This window comes from Anguilla anguilla, chromosome 13, assembly GCF_013347855.1.
Source record: "Anguilla anguilla isolate fAngAng1 chromosome 13, fAngAng1.pri, whole genome shotgun sequence".
In the NCBI taxonomy this organism is placed as follows: Eukaryota; Metazoa; Chordata; class Actinopteri; order Anguilliformes; family Anguillidae; genus Anguilla; species Anguilla anguilla.
The window spans coordinates 27106393-27120144 of record NC_049213.1 but is presented as its reverse complement, the minus strand read 5'-3'; the positions used below and the strand labels follow the sequence as shown (position 1 = coordinate 27120144).

General features: G+C 39.1%; 1 protein-coding gene across 1 annotated transcript in view; it reads left to right on the top strand.

Moving 5' to 3' along the window:
• Nucleotides 1-327: 327 nt before the first annotated feature.
• Nucleotides 328-13752, top strand: part of suclg2 (succinate-CoA ligase GDP-forming subunit beta) — a 102897-nt gene continuing 89472 nt past the window's right edge. The window contains exon 1 of the mRNA XM_035389172.1: nucleotides 328-460. Within this exon, the coding sequence (XP_035245063.1) occupies nucleotides 377-460 (84 nt within the window). The 5' untranslated portion in view covers nucleotides 328-376. The remainder of the gene's footprint in view (nucleotides 461-13752) is intronic.

Here is a 13752-nt window from a genome sequence, read left to right as displayed (position 1 = left end):
GTGTTAAATTTAAAAACTTGTTTAAATTACTACACATGTTTGAACAATTGTCTGGTTTGGGTGTATGAAAAGCACACCATAAACAAAAGGGTTCTTTTTTTCTTTAATCACAGTGTTTCCATAATTTGTACAAGCACTGTATCGTGGAAATAGGCATAACCGAAGTTTGAAAATGGTCTCTCATATTTACAACGATTAAACAGTACTTATTTAAGATCTGAAAAGTTACAGTTTGCAAAATGCACACACACACGCAGCGTGTGTAAAGAAGTTTTCACTGACTTCAACTCCCGTCGATACCAGCGTTAAACGAGGAGGAAACTTCCCCCTTTTCGCCACACGCACGTTTCATTTCAGTTCTTGCTTCCGGTTCATCATGGCGGCATCCATGGCTTCACAGGTGCTACTGAGAGGACTACGTAGAGCTAGCACTAAATTCTTACTTCTCGAGAAGAGCAAGGTACTAATTTTAGTTTCTGAACTTTGTTACTCTGAGTAATAATTTGCCCGAGTATTGCCGTTGCAATCGCATTTTCAACACCTTTTTATAAACGTTGAGTTAGCGTGAGTTAGTTGGAACTTCATCCAGTAGTCAGTGCTGTGACGTGTTAGCAAGCCATACGTGTAACTTAAAGTAAATAGCTAAATAAACATAAGAACGTAGTTTTGTGGCAGCTATATGCTTCTGTAGCTAGGTGAATGCGTCACCATATGAGGCCATCAGCGCGTTCCATTTTTATCGTAAAGAGCAAAGCCGGCATCTTTGAAAATAATCAGGGACCCTCATCACTGGGGATTTTTTAGTTTTCCAGAGAATATAGGAAGCTGATTTGCACTTGTTTGTCCAGCTCCCTCTAGAATGATGAGTGGTGGTAACGGTTGGCTGTCTATGTCATTTCAACATCTGGAGAGATACTCACTCTGGTATGGCTGGCTATCTTGCAAGCTATCCATTCTTATATTCGAGTTGACAGCTGGCTGTCTTGCAAGCTATCTACTCTTATATTTGAGTTGATAAGGAAACAATGAGTGGTGCTAAAATGCCTTTTACTGAGTTCATACTGAGTTAGTTCATACGGTGGCTTTTTTGGCTTTACCCTTTTAGAACTGTGGCTACCAGGTTAGGTAATTAAGTTACAAGAGCTAATAAGTTTTGTTCTGTGCACTCTGTGCAAACGTTTGATCTTAAGTTAGATCGTTAAACATCTTTTTGACCTAGCTAATGATTGCTAGTTGGCTGTCTTTTTGAAACCATGCAGTAGTCTAAAGGTCATTGCAAGTATGAAACCTCTCTCTCTCTCTCTCTCTCTCTCTCTCTCTCTCTTTCTCTTTCTCTCTTTCTCTCTCTCTCTCTCACACACACACACACACTGTTGAAATCATAAGGAAACACTGCAACTCAGGCGGCACAATTGTAGTGATGAGTGGAAGGAAATTCTAACATCCAAAATCATGGACAGAAGTGAGCTTTTATTAAAAACTTGTGGAGCTAAAATCAAGAAACACCACTTGTCACTTACTGGTTGGTGGACTTTGATAAAGTTTCCTTTGCGTACTTTGCTTGTTTACTTTTATCTGTGTTTTTCTGCACTTGGAGCATGGTCGAGATCTTGCACAATCCCATTGATTTTTTGGCTGTGATAATTGGATTTCTGAGAATTTCTTAAAAGAATAACATTTACAGGTCAATTGCTCTGCCTGTTATTTTCAAGAACAGAAAATACTAAAGGTGAATATGAAGAAACCCAACTTTAAAATGCCTGAATAATGCATGGGAAATGACAAATTAGCCTAAATGGCAGTACTTTTGTTGTTGTGCACAATAATACTTGCTCATCTCCACTGTACATTCATGTGGGAGAAACAATCCTACTAGGTCAGATAATAGCATCTCATGGTAAATGTGCTGTCATGTGACCTAGCAGGAGTTTGCTTACCTGCATATGAAAAAAGGAGGGTGCCTGATGTTTTCATTGTTTTGGCAGTTGCGTTTTTCCATAAAATTAATTCTTTTGAATTGTGGGATACTGAACTCCAGTTGTAAATGTCAAAGCACTCAAATGATAATGTTCAGTTCTCGGAACTGTACGTGGATCCATGACCGATAAGGTTTTTGGAGGGGTAGAAAATGGAATAAAAACATTCTTATCTATTTTTAGCTACATGCAAATTAATTTAATTACGAAACCACGATAATGTGTTTTTATTTTTAAAAAATTTTAAATTAGGATTCTGAGCCTAGCCACCCCCCACAGAACTCCTTGCAGCTCTCATTAGATCTAGCCTACATAGCCTAATTTCTGAACATTCCATTTGACCATCTTCAGGTTTTCCTTCACTTTAACTGTGTTTCCTTCTCGGTCTGATTGTCTTTTCTGGTGTGATGCCCTTGGCTTGCTTACAAAATTATTACAAATGATGTGGAATTTGTGAAATTTATTTTGCCTTTGTATTTTTGTAAAACATCGCATATGCTTCCAATTTATTGTGTACAATTTATAAATATTATAGGCATTATAAGCAAGTATGGTGCTCTATTGACATATTTCTATGGAGCTCTATTGGCAGTTTTTTGTTTTCTAAGTGGAAGCAATGCTGCTGCTGTAAATCTACAAAAATGAATAAATTAATAAATAAATAAAAGTTCAGTTTACTTAAATGGTTTGAGGACATTATTATTGTCCTGAACTCTTCTTTCATTGCAACTTCATCTGTCCAACTGTTCACTCAATTAATTTAGTAAAATTGAATTACGGTTTACGGTCGTTATACAAAGTGTTGTACTTTGTGCTATATTTTGAGCATGCTGTGAGGAAAGATGACATTCAGGGTATTAATTTAAAAAAAAAGACTTTCAATGACTTCACTCTTTTCTATTGCCAAAAACTTGTTCTCTTGCCATTTATTCATAGGTTATTAATTAATGGTACACAGTTTGGTAGCTTTAAGCAAGTGCATATAGGCTAGATAAACAATGGAATAGAAATGGGAAAATTTCATTAAGCACCCAATTGGAAAATAAATTAAATAAATAATTAAATCCTAGCTAAGCCAGTTTATTACATGATGTCCATGAGTCACTAGTGGGCTGCATTAAGCTGCAGGATATGTTATAAGATTTAATATTAACCCTCTATGCATTCCTCAACATTTACTTTTGTCTATTATAGCGATTTAAAAACAGACCTTCAGTGTTCTCAGAATGCCAACAGCTTTTTTGGACAGCACTTTGTGGATAAACTGTTGTCACCTGTAAAACTACATAAGCTAAGGTGTTAAGCAGAGCTATTTCACTGTGCCTATGTTTAATATAGCAAAATAGTGGCACATGCAGAAAATATTGTGTTGGCTGATTGAAATAGCTGGCTTACGCCAGGGCTACTTTATGGCCCTTAGGCTAAAGTTATAGGCTACTACGTTTAGGTCTAGATTTGCCAGCCTCCTTAGGAGTGGCAGTTGGTGAAGTCTAGCCCCAGGGACAACCCCACTCCAGCACCTCCTGCAGTAATCCCCAATTTAACATTATCACCTCTCTCAAGCCGATCTTAGAATATAGCTACCAGGGGACCACAAATGTTTGGAATCCTTCCTTATAAATTGCATTATGGATGGCCTTTTTCATTGTATTTGCATTTTTGTTTTCTCTCAAGGCAAATTTCATTGTAACAAATCAGTGTCCTGCAGGATAAATGAGGCCTACCTGTATATTGAACAGCTTATGGATTAGCTTTAGCTCTAGCCTGAACTGCTATTTTTAGAGCTAAGTGGAATGAGACGGAACGCATGAGTGGAAAGTTGTGATAATACAGCAATTTGGCATAGAATTTTATCTGTGCCAGTGCCAGCTGTGGCTGGCAGCCCCACAGGGTGGTTGTATAATTGGCCATCGTGCTTTTTAGTAGGAGGCAAGGTTTCAGGGTTTCGGAGTTGTCCCCCACTTTATCACAGAAGATTGCATTAGCCTTTAAACTCGCTTAAATTGAACCGGAAACCTTCTGGTTGAAAGGCAGTGGGTGGACCTGTGCTGTGCACTGCTGAGTCCTGCGCATACATTTGTGTGGACTCACTGCTCAGAAATCTGCTTTTGTATTCTGCGTTGATGCTTTGTAAGCATATATTTTCAACTTGTCAGTATAATGAGGTATAGTGGTAGTAGCTGGGGACTAGCTTAATCTATCTAGGAAAGCTTCACATAATGAGATTGTATACTATGCCAAATTATATTACAGTTCATGTCTTAATTGGAAAGATGGTTATACATTTAGAAAGGTTGAGAGGATGTTTTTCATTGAACCATATTTAATATGTGAATGGGAGATTGAGACGTTTTCAAACTTTCCGAATTTGTTGTGTAAAACTGATAATTGGTTAATTACGTAAACCCTTTCTTGTAGATGTTATTTAATGTTGTCTCTGACCATTTGGCAGAGAATACAGTGGTTTGCCAGTATTCATTAATTCATTATTCATTCATTTTTTCATTAATTTCACTGAAAGTGGAAATTTCTTTTGTCCTTTCTTATCAATATGGCAGTGCTCAAACATCAGTTATTAAAATCTACACAGCACTGCCATTTGTACAAAGTTTTTTGGGTCTTCTGTCAAAGCCGTTGCTCTGCGGTGTGGGAACACTCCACACCATTTTAAACTGGGGAGCCTGTGGATTACGCCTCAGTCCTGAATATTTAAAAGGGGAGACTTTTCCGGCACAGGGACTTCAAACACTCTGAGGCGTACCCATCTGTCTACTGCAAACACACATTTACATTTCTTTTCCACAAGGAATACAGTCGACCAAGTTTGATGTAAGTGGATACAAATAACATTTCACCAAGGTTAATAGTCCTTATAGTAGCCGATAGGAAGTACTTAGGCTTTTTTGATAATTTAGAGGGTATCTGTTAACACACCAGATATTTGACAAAATAATGTAAGAATGTATTAGGCTAAATGATAACCATAATCATGATCATATTTGCTTATGTTTTAAATACACATCATGTAGGCCTAATCCATTAGGCTAGTTTTGCTCTGTAAGAAGGATATCTGCACAATGGGATAGTATAGGATAGAACCTCAGCGATATGAATGTCATGGTTACACATTCACTGGTTACTCGACCAGGGTATGAACTCAGAAGTAGCATTAGAAAAAAAAAAAAAGTGGTGTACTTTTCTTCCATGGTTGTGAGCAGAGTGAAGAGTCCAAATTAGCCTGCAATCTTGTAATTTGTATCTCTCAAGTTCTGCTGTATATTGCAATGGGTCAGACACAAAAATAACAAAAATAACTAATTTGACTCTACTGTTACCATACTTTTGGAGGACACTGTACATCAATATGGGGTCACCCTTAGGAGGAATCAGAGCCGTGTTTATACATAGTCCCCCCATTTTAGGGCAGCAAAAGTAATTGGACAAATGAACACAGATTCTGGGTATCTTACCTGGTATTGATCGGTCAGGTCTGTACTGCAGCCATTTTCAGTTTGTTTCTGTGGCGTTTTTTTCTTCAATCTTGTTTTCAGCAAGTGAAACATGTTCAGTTAGATTCAGGACAATAATTGACGTGGCCAGTCAAGAAAACTCCACTTCATGGCCCTGAAAAACTCCTTAGCTGCTTTAGCAGCATGTTTGGGGTCAAGGTGAAGCGCCGTCCAGTGAGTTTTGAGGCGTTTGGTTGAATCTGAGCAGATGTTTCTGCACACTTCAGAATTCATCCTGCTGCTGTCAGCAGTCACATCACTAATGAAGACAAGTGAGCTTGTTCCAGTGGCTGCCATACACGCCCAAGCCATGACACCACTTCCTCCGTGTTTCACAGATGAGGTGGGGATGCTTTGGATCATGAGCAGTTCCTTTCTTTCTCCACACTGTCCTCTTTCCGTCACTTTAGCAGGGTTTTTCCTGCATACTAAGACTGGTTATGTAAATGAGCACAGCCGCAGGGAGTTCATTTAAATGCACCGGTATTTAAGATGCGTCTTGCGCATGGCAGGAAAGCAACATTGTTGTACCTCTCCATCTCTGGTGAAGTCGAGTTTTGGACAGGTGTCAGGATCCATGGATGCAATGGATAGGTACTGTCACCTCTAAGTGAAAAACTTCTGAATGCTGTTTTAGTATTTCAGGTTGTTTAATTCCGTACCCAACGGCCAACCATCTCCAGAGCCACCATATCTGAACTTCTCTACACAGGCAACTGTTCCTGAAGAGGGAGTCATGTGTTTTAAAAAGATTTAAAAAGGTTCTCTCCTTCCACAAACATAGGGGAGAGTCGCCATAAATGTAACACTTAAAAAGTTATGGTTATGAAAAGTATATTTTCCAGAGTGTACTCCTGCAGGAATTGGATGCTAGGCGACCCAAAAACGTGGCGCTGTCTGTATAAATGTAACTCTTATGGTTATGCTGCCTTATTGCTATTACAAACAACATGCTTTTTGTTGTTATATGTTTACAGAATGCCATCTAAAGAGAAAATGAGAGAGTTGGTACCCAGGGAGGTCATGGAGAGGGCTTCAGATTTGGAGATTAGGGACACTAGATGTGTGGAAAACCATATAGGCCTATATGTAGTGTTCTTTTGGGGAGACCTTAGGCATTTTTAAATGGAATATTTCTTGGAGAAATTCATTTTTCTCATCAATGTGTTTGTTTGACTTTTTAAGTTAATTCAGTGTTTAATGTTAAATGTGTTCAGCTGGTTAATTGTGTTGCTTGCTGCTTTGACGTAGGTTTACCTTCTGGGTGCTCCAAGTGATTAATGGAGAAGAAACCACTACCTGTTCACAGGCATTTATAATACGCACACACCAGATTGGTCTGTATAGTCGGCTATTTGCTTTGTGAAAGCTTGCCTGGGTGTTATGTAACAAACAAAATCAGCTTTCCTTATCTATTTGGATGTTAGCACAACTTGCTTCATGGTAAGTAATGAAGTTGCTTGTGCTTTAGTGTCTATGCACCGGCTTTTTTCATGAATAAAGCTGCATGCTTCATAATCTGAGGATGTGGCTGGGCTCACATTACCATTGGAAATGCGTTTCCTTGATTAACATTAATATGTGCAGAAAAAGAAAAAAAAACCCTGCGTAGGCACATTACAGGGCATTCGCATATACTGTTACAATTATTTCACATGTCTAATACAATCATACTAGGTGGTAAGAATGTAACATTGGACTGCGTGTAAGTTCTGAATGTAATTGAAATGGCTAATGACTACTAATATGTCAAAGCTGTTTGAAGTAAAATTTCATAGTAGGCTAAATATTTTCTGAATAAATGAGCAAAATCCGAAAACTTACCCCAGTCTGATATACTGACAATGTCTTGCCAAGCTTTTCACAGGCGTTAAACAGAAGCAATTATTTTGCCACAATGGCCACCAGCCATGATAAATTAGCTTTAGCAGGTCATATGCATAAATATCCATTCTTTCTTTCCATATTTTTGTGGTCGAACATCACAGCTTTCATGTGCATTAAAATCATGTACATTAAACTAATTATGCACATTTCTGAGATGCCACATTTCTGTCATTTTGCCATCGCAAACCTCCGGTGTGGAACTTTAGTAAATATGGAAAACTGCTATTTATCTTCTTAAAAGCTCCACAAATCCTTAATATGGGGTTTTTTCAAGCTGCCTATAGAAGAAATTGTGCTGAACACTCCTGCAAAACAATTATAAATGGTCTGCAGTTATTGGTACAGTCTGCTCATGAATGATAGTTGGTTTGAACTGCTTTCAGGTTTACGTGCAGCCTTAGACATGCTAAATTAACTGCATTAGACTCCTCTTAATTGCATTAAAAAATGAGACTGTAGACACAGTGCTGATGACCACGGACCTTCAGGCGTCCGCTATCGCCGTGATTTTCAACAGAAAAACTTTGCTTTGTAAATTTTTGTGGTTTTGTGTCTTTATAGGGTAATTGTCGGTTTAGGCCTATTTGTGAGGCATCTGCTGACTTAATGTTTATTTCTAGCTCGTTATGCTATGTGATTGGACATCCAGCAATCTACAGTTTTTTTAATGTCATTTTTATCAAACTCTAACCTGGCCGTTCTGTTCTTCAGGGTTAGGCTACTAGTGGTTTGCAGAGAAACATCTGAGGTTATGCTGGTGTAAGTGTTCTCTTTATGGTAGTTTTGATACACCTATGCCTACATCCTGGAGAGTGTTCTTGATCTGTTTGACAGTTGAAAAAGGGTTTTTCTTCACATTTGAAAGTATTCTTCAGTCGACCTCTACAGTGATTTTTCTGAGGTCTATGTTTGCTATTGCTGAGCTCACCAGTGCTTTCTTGCTTCCTAACAATAGCCTATATCAAACGGTTGATTTTGATGCGCCCAATGTTTCGCCTGTGTTTCTGATTGATTTATTCAGGTTTTTCTGTCTCGTGATGGCCTGCTTTACTGGCGTTGACACTTATTCGGTCCTCATGTTGAGAGACAACAGAAACAAATTCCAAATGCAATTTCCACTCTTGGAATCAGATATAGACCTTTTGTTAGCTCTCTTGTGCCAGAACTAATAAGAAACAGCTGAGCAGTCTATTGTCCAATTACTTTTGCTCCCCTAAAATGAGGGGACTGTATGAAAAGGGCTGTAATTCCACGGATCACCCAACAGCGATGTTAATACCGTCAAATTAAAGCTGGCAACCTGTAATTTAAGCTCACATTTATTGGATTATTTCTGATCCAATGTGCTGGAGTACAGAGCCGAAGCAACTAAAATTGCGCCACTGTCCGAATACTGCACTGTCCATCATTGTATTGATGTCTCTCTGTGTGTATGTAGGCTTATTTCCTGAAAACCAGTGCAATCCCTGTTCTTCCTGCATGCTTCAGAAGGTTTCCAAAAAACTTCTCTTAGGGGTTTGAGGGGTGGACTTTAGTATCTGTTATTTAGGGTTTATGTTTTTTGTCCTGTCTGACTATTCCCATCTTAGCCAACTCAGTGTTCCCAAATTAAAAGTAGATCAGCACTGACCCCAGAAGCTACAGCCTTGGGTGGCGCTGTGTTGAAGAAAAGGCCACACTAGTTGTGCTTGAGAATAATGCTTTGGGGACAGAATGGTCTCAAAGTACATTCCTTCCCATCCTCCACTAATATAAATTTGATCAAACAGAAAAATTGTTCTGGACCTGCTGTTTACCAGCTCCCTCTGACTGCGTGACTTTGAGTGTACTTTCACAATATCGACAGCATTTATTTTTTGCTGTTTTTTACATAGTTACCTATGAAGATTATAGGGATGCAGATGAAAATGCTAACATTTTGTAGTCACTGAGAGAAAATAGTAATTTTGTGCTTATTTTTTACATTTTATTTTAATCAGTGGAAAGGAGCCTACGCTCAACAAAGTTGCAGTTACATCATCTGCACTACAAATGATGGATTACTAAAATGTAAGGATTGAACTGATTGATTTGTAGTTGGTTTTTAGCAGTTTCCTATGGGATTGCTTAAAATCCGTATGAAGAGGTATGTCTGACTGCATCAGTGGAGTTGGGCAGAAGGTTTTGCTTTCTGTGCAATATTTGGGGAGATTTTCTCGCCCTGTTCCAGAACTCCCCCAGTGCCACTGCAGTTCTGTTTTCTTATGCACATATTTTGATCAGCTCTTGTCAACTCTGAGAGTCGAGTCCAGAGGGTGTTTTGACAAGCCGTGTGCTTGGTGTCAGAAACCCTAACCACCTCAGTGGGGGCAGAAGGGAGGGGGTTTCATTGAAAAGGGCACTTTTGAAGGTTTATTTTGGAGAGCACCGGGATTGTAATATGTGGTCAGTTTTTTTGCATGTCTCTGTTAATAGGCTATGTCATGCTAACTGTTCAACATTGGAGCATCACGGAACATTGGAAGCCAGCTACACAAGTGCAAATTATCTGAACTCATGAGGTATCCAGGAGACGAGTTATCGAGAGGGAGGTCTGCCATCTCAATTAGACAATATTTGGGCCTGGTACTAAAGAATACAGCAAGGGAAAGCCGCATATAAAGAATGGCAGAAAAATGGTATAGCCGAAGATTCTGAATATTGGCTAGTGCTTTGATGAGTTTTGATCATGCTATTGTTCTGAAAGTCGAAGTAGGAAAAAAAAAATTGATGGATCCGTCTTACCGTGCATGTGGTTTGTGGTTATTAACTAACAATAAGATGTAGCTCTATAAAAAGGCAGTAGCCTGTGAAATAGGGATGCACTTTTTAAATAATTCCATTGATTGATTATCTTATGTTAACAAATTAATAATTGATAGTCGGTAAGGTAAATTTTATTAACTATGCGGTTATACAGCTCACCAATAAAAATGTGTGTGACGCAAGAGGCAGTACTTTTCCTGACTCCCAGCTTTGTGAGTGGGTTTCTTTCACCCACATTCAAAATGCATTAGACCTAAATATCTAGACAGAAAGGCAACGTAATCAATGTGGCTCAGGGAACTTCACGTCTCTTTCTTCTGCCTGCTTAGTGTAAATTATCTATTAAAACAGTACAGATGTAGCACAAGGACATCGTCCTCTTTGTGTGTAAAAATGAACTGCACTTTGTTGGATGTCCGAAAATTGTAACTTAATCCTGCTGATCGCTCATTACCCACAAGGTGTAGACAAGACAAATCGTACACAACGGTAAAAATCTTGCCTTGGCAATAAAAATTGGTGCCAGATGTAGATGTCCAAGCCTATATCAGTAGGTTATAAAATATACAGCTTCATCAGATGCATTATTTAAATATTTATTATTTTCTTTCCAAAAGAGGGGCGCAACTTTAGGTGAACCAAAATAAAATTGATCTTTTTAATAGTTAAGCTTGAAGAACATGAATGTGTAATGAAGAATAATCAATCACTCACTATAAAGATCTCTACTATGAAAACAAATAAGGCTAGCGTGTTTTGTAAATAACAGAAGACATCACTTTCAAAGTTATGATATACTGATATTTCAGAGTTCCCTTATTCCGAAGTAGAAATAATTACTGCCAACTGTGTTGTTTGCACAGCTGTCAACAAACAGAATGGCAAAACATACAAGCAAAAGCATGAACCGAACTCAAAACAAAATGTGCTAATTGTCTCTGGAATTTTGCCCATTTCTTGTTTTAACCCAAAAGAAAGCCAAACCCCCAGGCTCACAGTACAGCAGATTATATGCATCAGTAAAAAAAGACCATGGCTCATTGGTAGATCGATGAAAATCAAATCTTGAATGTTGTTGAAAAGATGTCTATGGTTTAATTAAAACGTTGGCCAAATGTCTTGATAGTCCTGATCCAATCCAAATGGCAAACTTATAAAGGTGTAAAAAACACGCGGCTTCCATTCTAATGTACTATATCAGTCTCTGGCGTCAGTTTTGTTGTTTGTCGGTTTGCTGCTGTCAGACATGGTCTAACTTCGGTTAGCGTGTGCTATAATTACGATGCAAATTACTCAGTGTTTTCATATTATCGGTAATTGAGGCTTTAATGGGCTAATCAATTTCCAGTGTCTACAGTGACTCCGCCCCAACACCCCACAGGGCTCAGGTCCCTCCGCGTGCTTATCTTTCTGCAGGCCTCGCTCCTTCAATAGGGCTTCCTGATGATCTGTCTTATTAATCATGGTAATGGATAAGCTCCAATCGGTATAGAGGGATGTCCTGTGTTTGCAGTCCGTGTGCAGCGTACTGGCCTTGTGGATGATCCTATTCGCAGGGGCTCCAGATCCCACGAGGCGCTCTTTTTCTCTCAGCCTGCCGGTCACTGCTCCTATACACTGACTTCAGATCAGTTCAGACCCTTCAGTTCAGATGCATACGTGTCAAGACCATTCATATGTCTTTCTCTGCCTTGGGGTGAGTTGGGAAAAAAAAAAAATCAACAATCGACATTTTATGGCAAAAGAAAATGTAGCATTTGATGCAGTAGGTGGATTCCTTGGGCATGTTCTTTGTTTCACTGAAGAGGGTAGGCTATAACAGGCAGTGCAGATGATGATTCTGAGCAGTGCCTTTTGTGTAAATTAAAGCCAGCTACAAGTTTCGTATGTAGCTATATGCATCAGTACTCCTACCCAAACTAGATGTTTGTAATTGTGCTAATCTCTCTCTCTTTTTTTTTTTTTTTTTTTTTGTTGGTCAAATTCATGTGACCATTTTTTTTTCTTACACTGTTAAACATCTGTAGAGCAGTCAAAGCTGTACCAATCTAAGTTACTTTAATTTGTTTAAGAATTTTTTTTTAATCTTATTTTTTTTTCTTGAGGGAAGTATTTATTTTTAATTCACAGGGAAAGGAAAAGTATTTCCGAGCCTTTAGTGTCTATGTGGCTGGATGGGTAAATGTTCACATTATGAACAGAACAAATAAATTAGGTACAATCTGTAAAATGGTAATGTGTTAATTTCTTAAACATTTAAAAATGCCCCAGAAGGCACATTACAGTTAATTGAGTGTAGTGCCATTGAAGGTGTTAATTAAGTTGACTCATTTCAAAGGTTTCGGACTCTGCTATGATTAGCGCTTGGGATTTTACCCCCCTGGGGACGCAGTGTGTCCCAGGGCCTTGTGGGGTTTTCAGCGCAGTCTGCGGATGCTCCTTAAGCCGACTGCCGCTCGCACTGTAAGTTCCAGGCAGATAGCGACGACTCCTGTGCATGCACAAAGAGCACAACATGGCGTATAATTACACAGTGCCGGAATGTAAGATGCTTTTTGTGTACGTAAAAACCTGAGACTCAACTCTTCCAGTACTGTGAAAGGCCGGGCGCCAGAAAATGGTATTAGAGTAATCTGCACTGAATGAAAGTGAAGCGCAAATAAGCTCTGGGGTTTATGGCAAGGCTAGATTGTCTGCAGTGTTTTTTTTTTTCTAACATCACGTACTGTCAAACCAAATCCAGTCCAAAAAGCCCCTCTTGGTGTCCCGGGTTGAGTCAGGGTTTTTCAGTGCCTCGGTATTTTTGTGCAGAAAGCGTGTATGGAATATTTTCTGGTGTTCATTTTTAGCCGCATTAAAATGCACAATGCAGAATGCCGTTTAAGCCAATCCCAGTAGTGAAGTATTTGATGTACATTCTGGATTGAAACAGCCATTTTTGGAATTCATTGCATTTTGACGTTAAAGGGAATAAACTGACCCCCTGGATAGCTGTGTTTCCCATCTGCACACCTTTTGGTTTGATGTGCTGTCTCTCTCTGTTGTCTGAGTTCATGGCCTTTGTACGAGGTGGCCTGTGTTTTGACTTTTTCTTGTGTTCTGTTCACTTCAGCCAGTTACATCAAAGGTAGTAAGAAACGTACAGGAAAAATGCACAAACGGATATGATTGTATGAACGTTGTTCATTTGTAACGTAAATGTACTAAAGCCTGATTAAACACAGCCTGTTTTATTATGCTTCATTGTTTAAGCAATAAAATGGCAGATTAGTACGTTTCAGTGGTATTCTGGGAAGTAAGGTTTGCTCCTGATGCTGTAAGGGTCCTTTCGCTTAAACCCTGTATGGATGTCCAGCTCTGTGGCTCAGTCACAGCTGCTGACTGCTCCTGTTCCTTTTTCTCCACACTCGCCCTGCCCCCGGAAAAGTCACTCGGGGAGACCATGAAAGGGCGTTTATCATTTCAAAACTCTCTTTGGAAAACGTTTGATTGGAATTCCATAAGCTCTACATCCTCTCCACAGAGCAGGTTCAGGTCAATGAATATTTGCAAATCGCTCTTCATGAATATGCCGGCGAAATAGCCGTCTGCCGTAT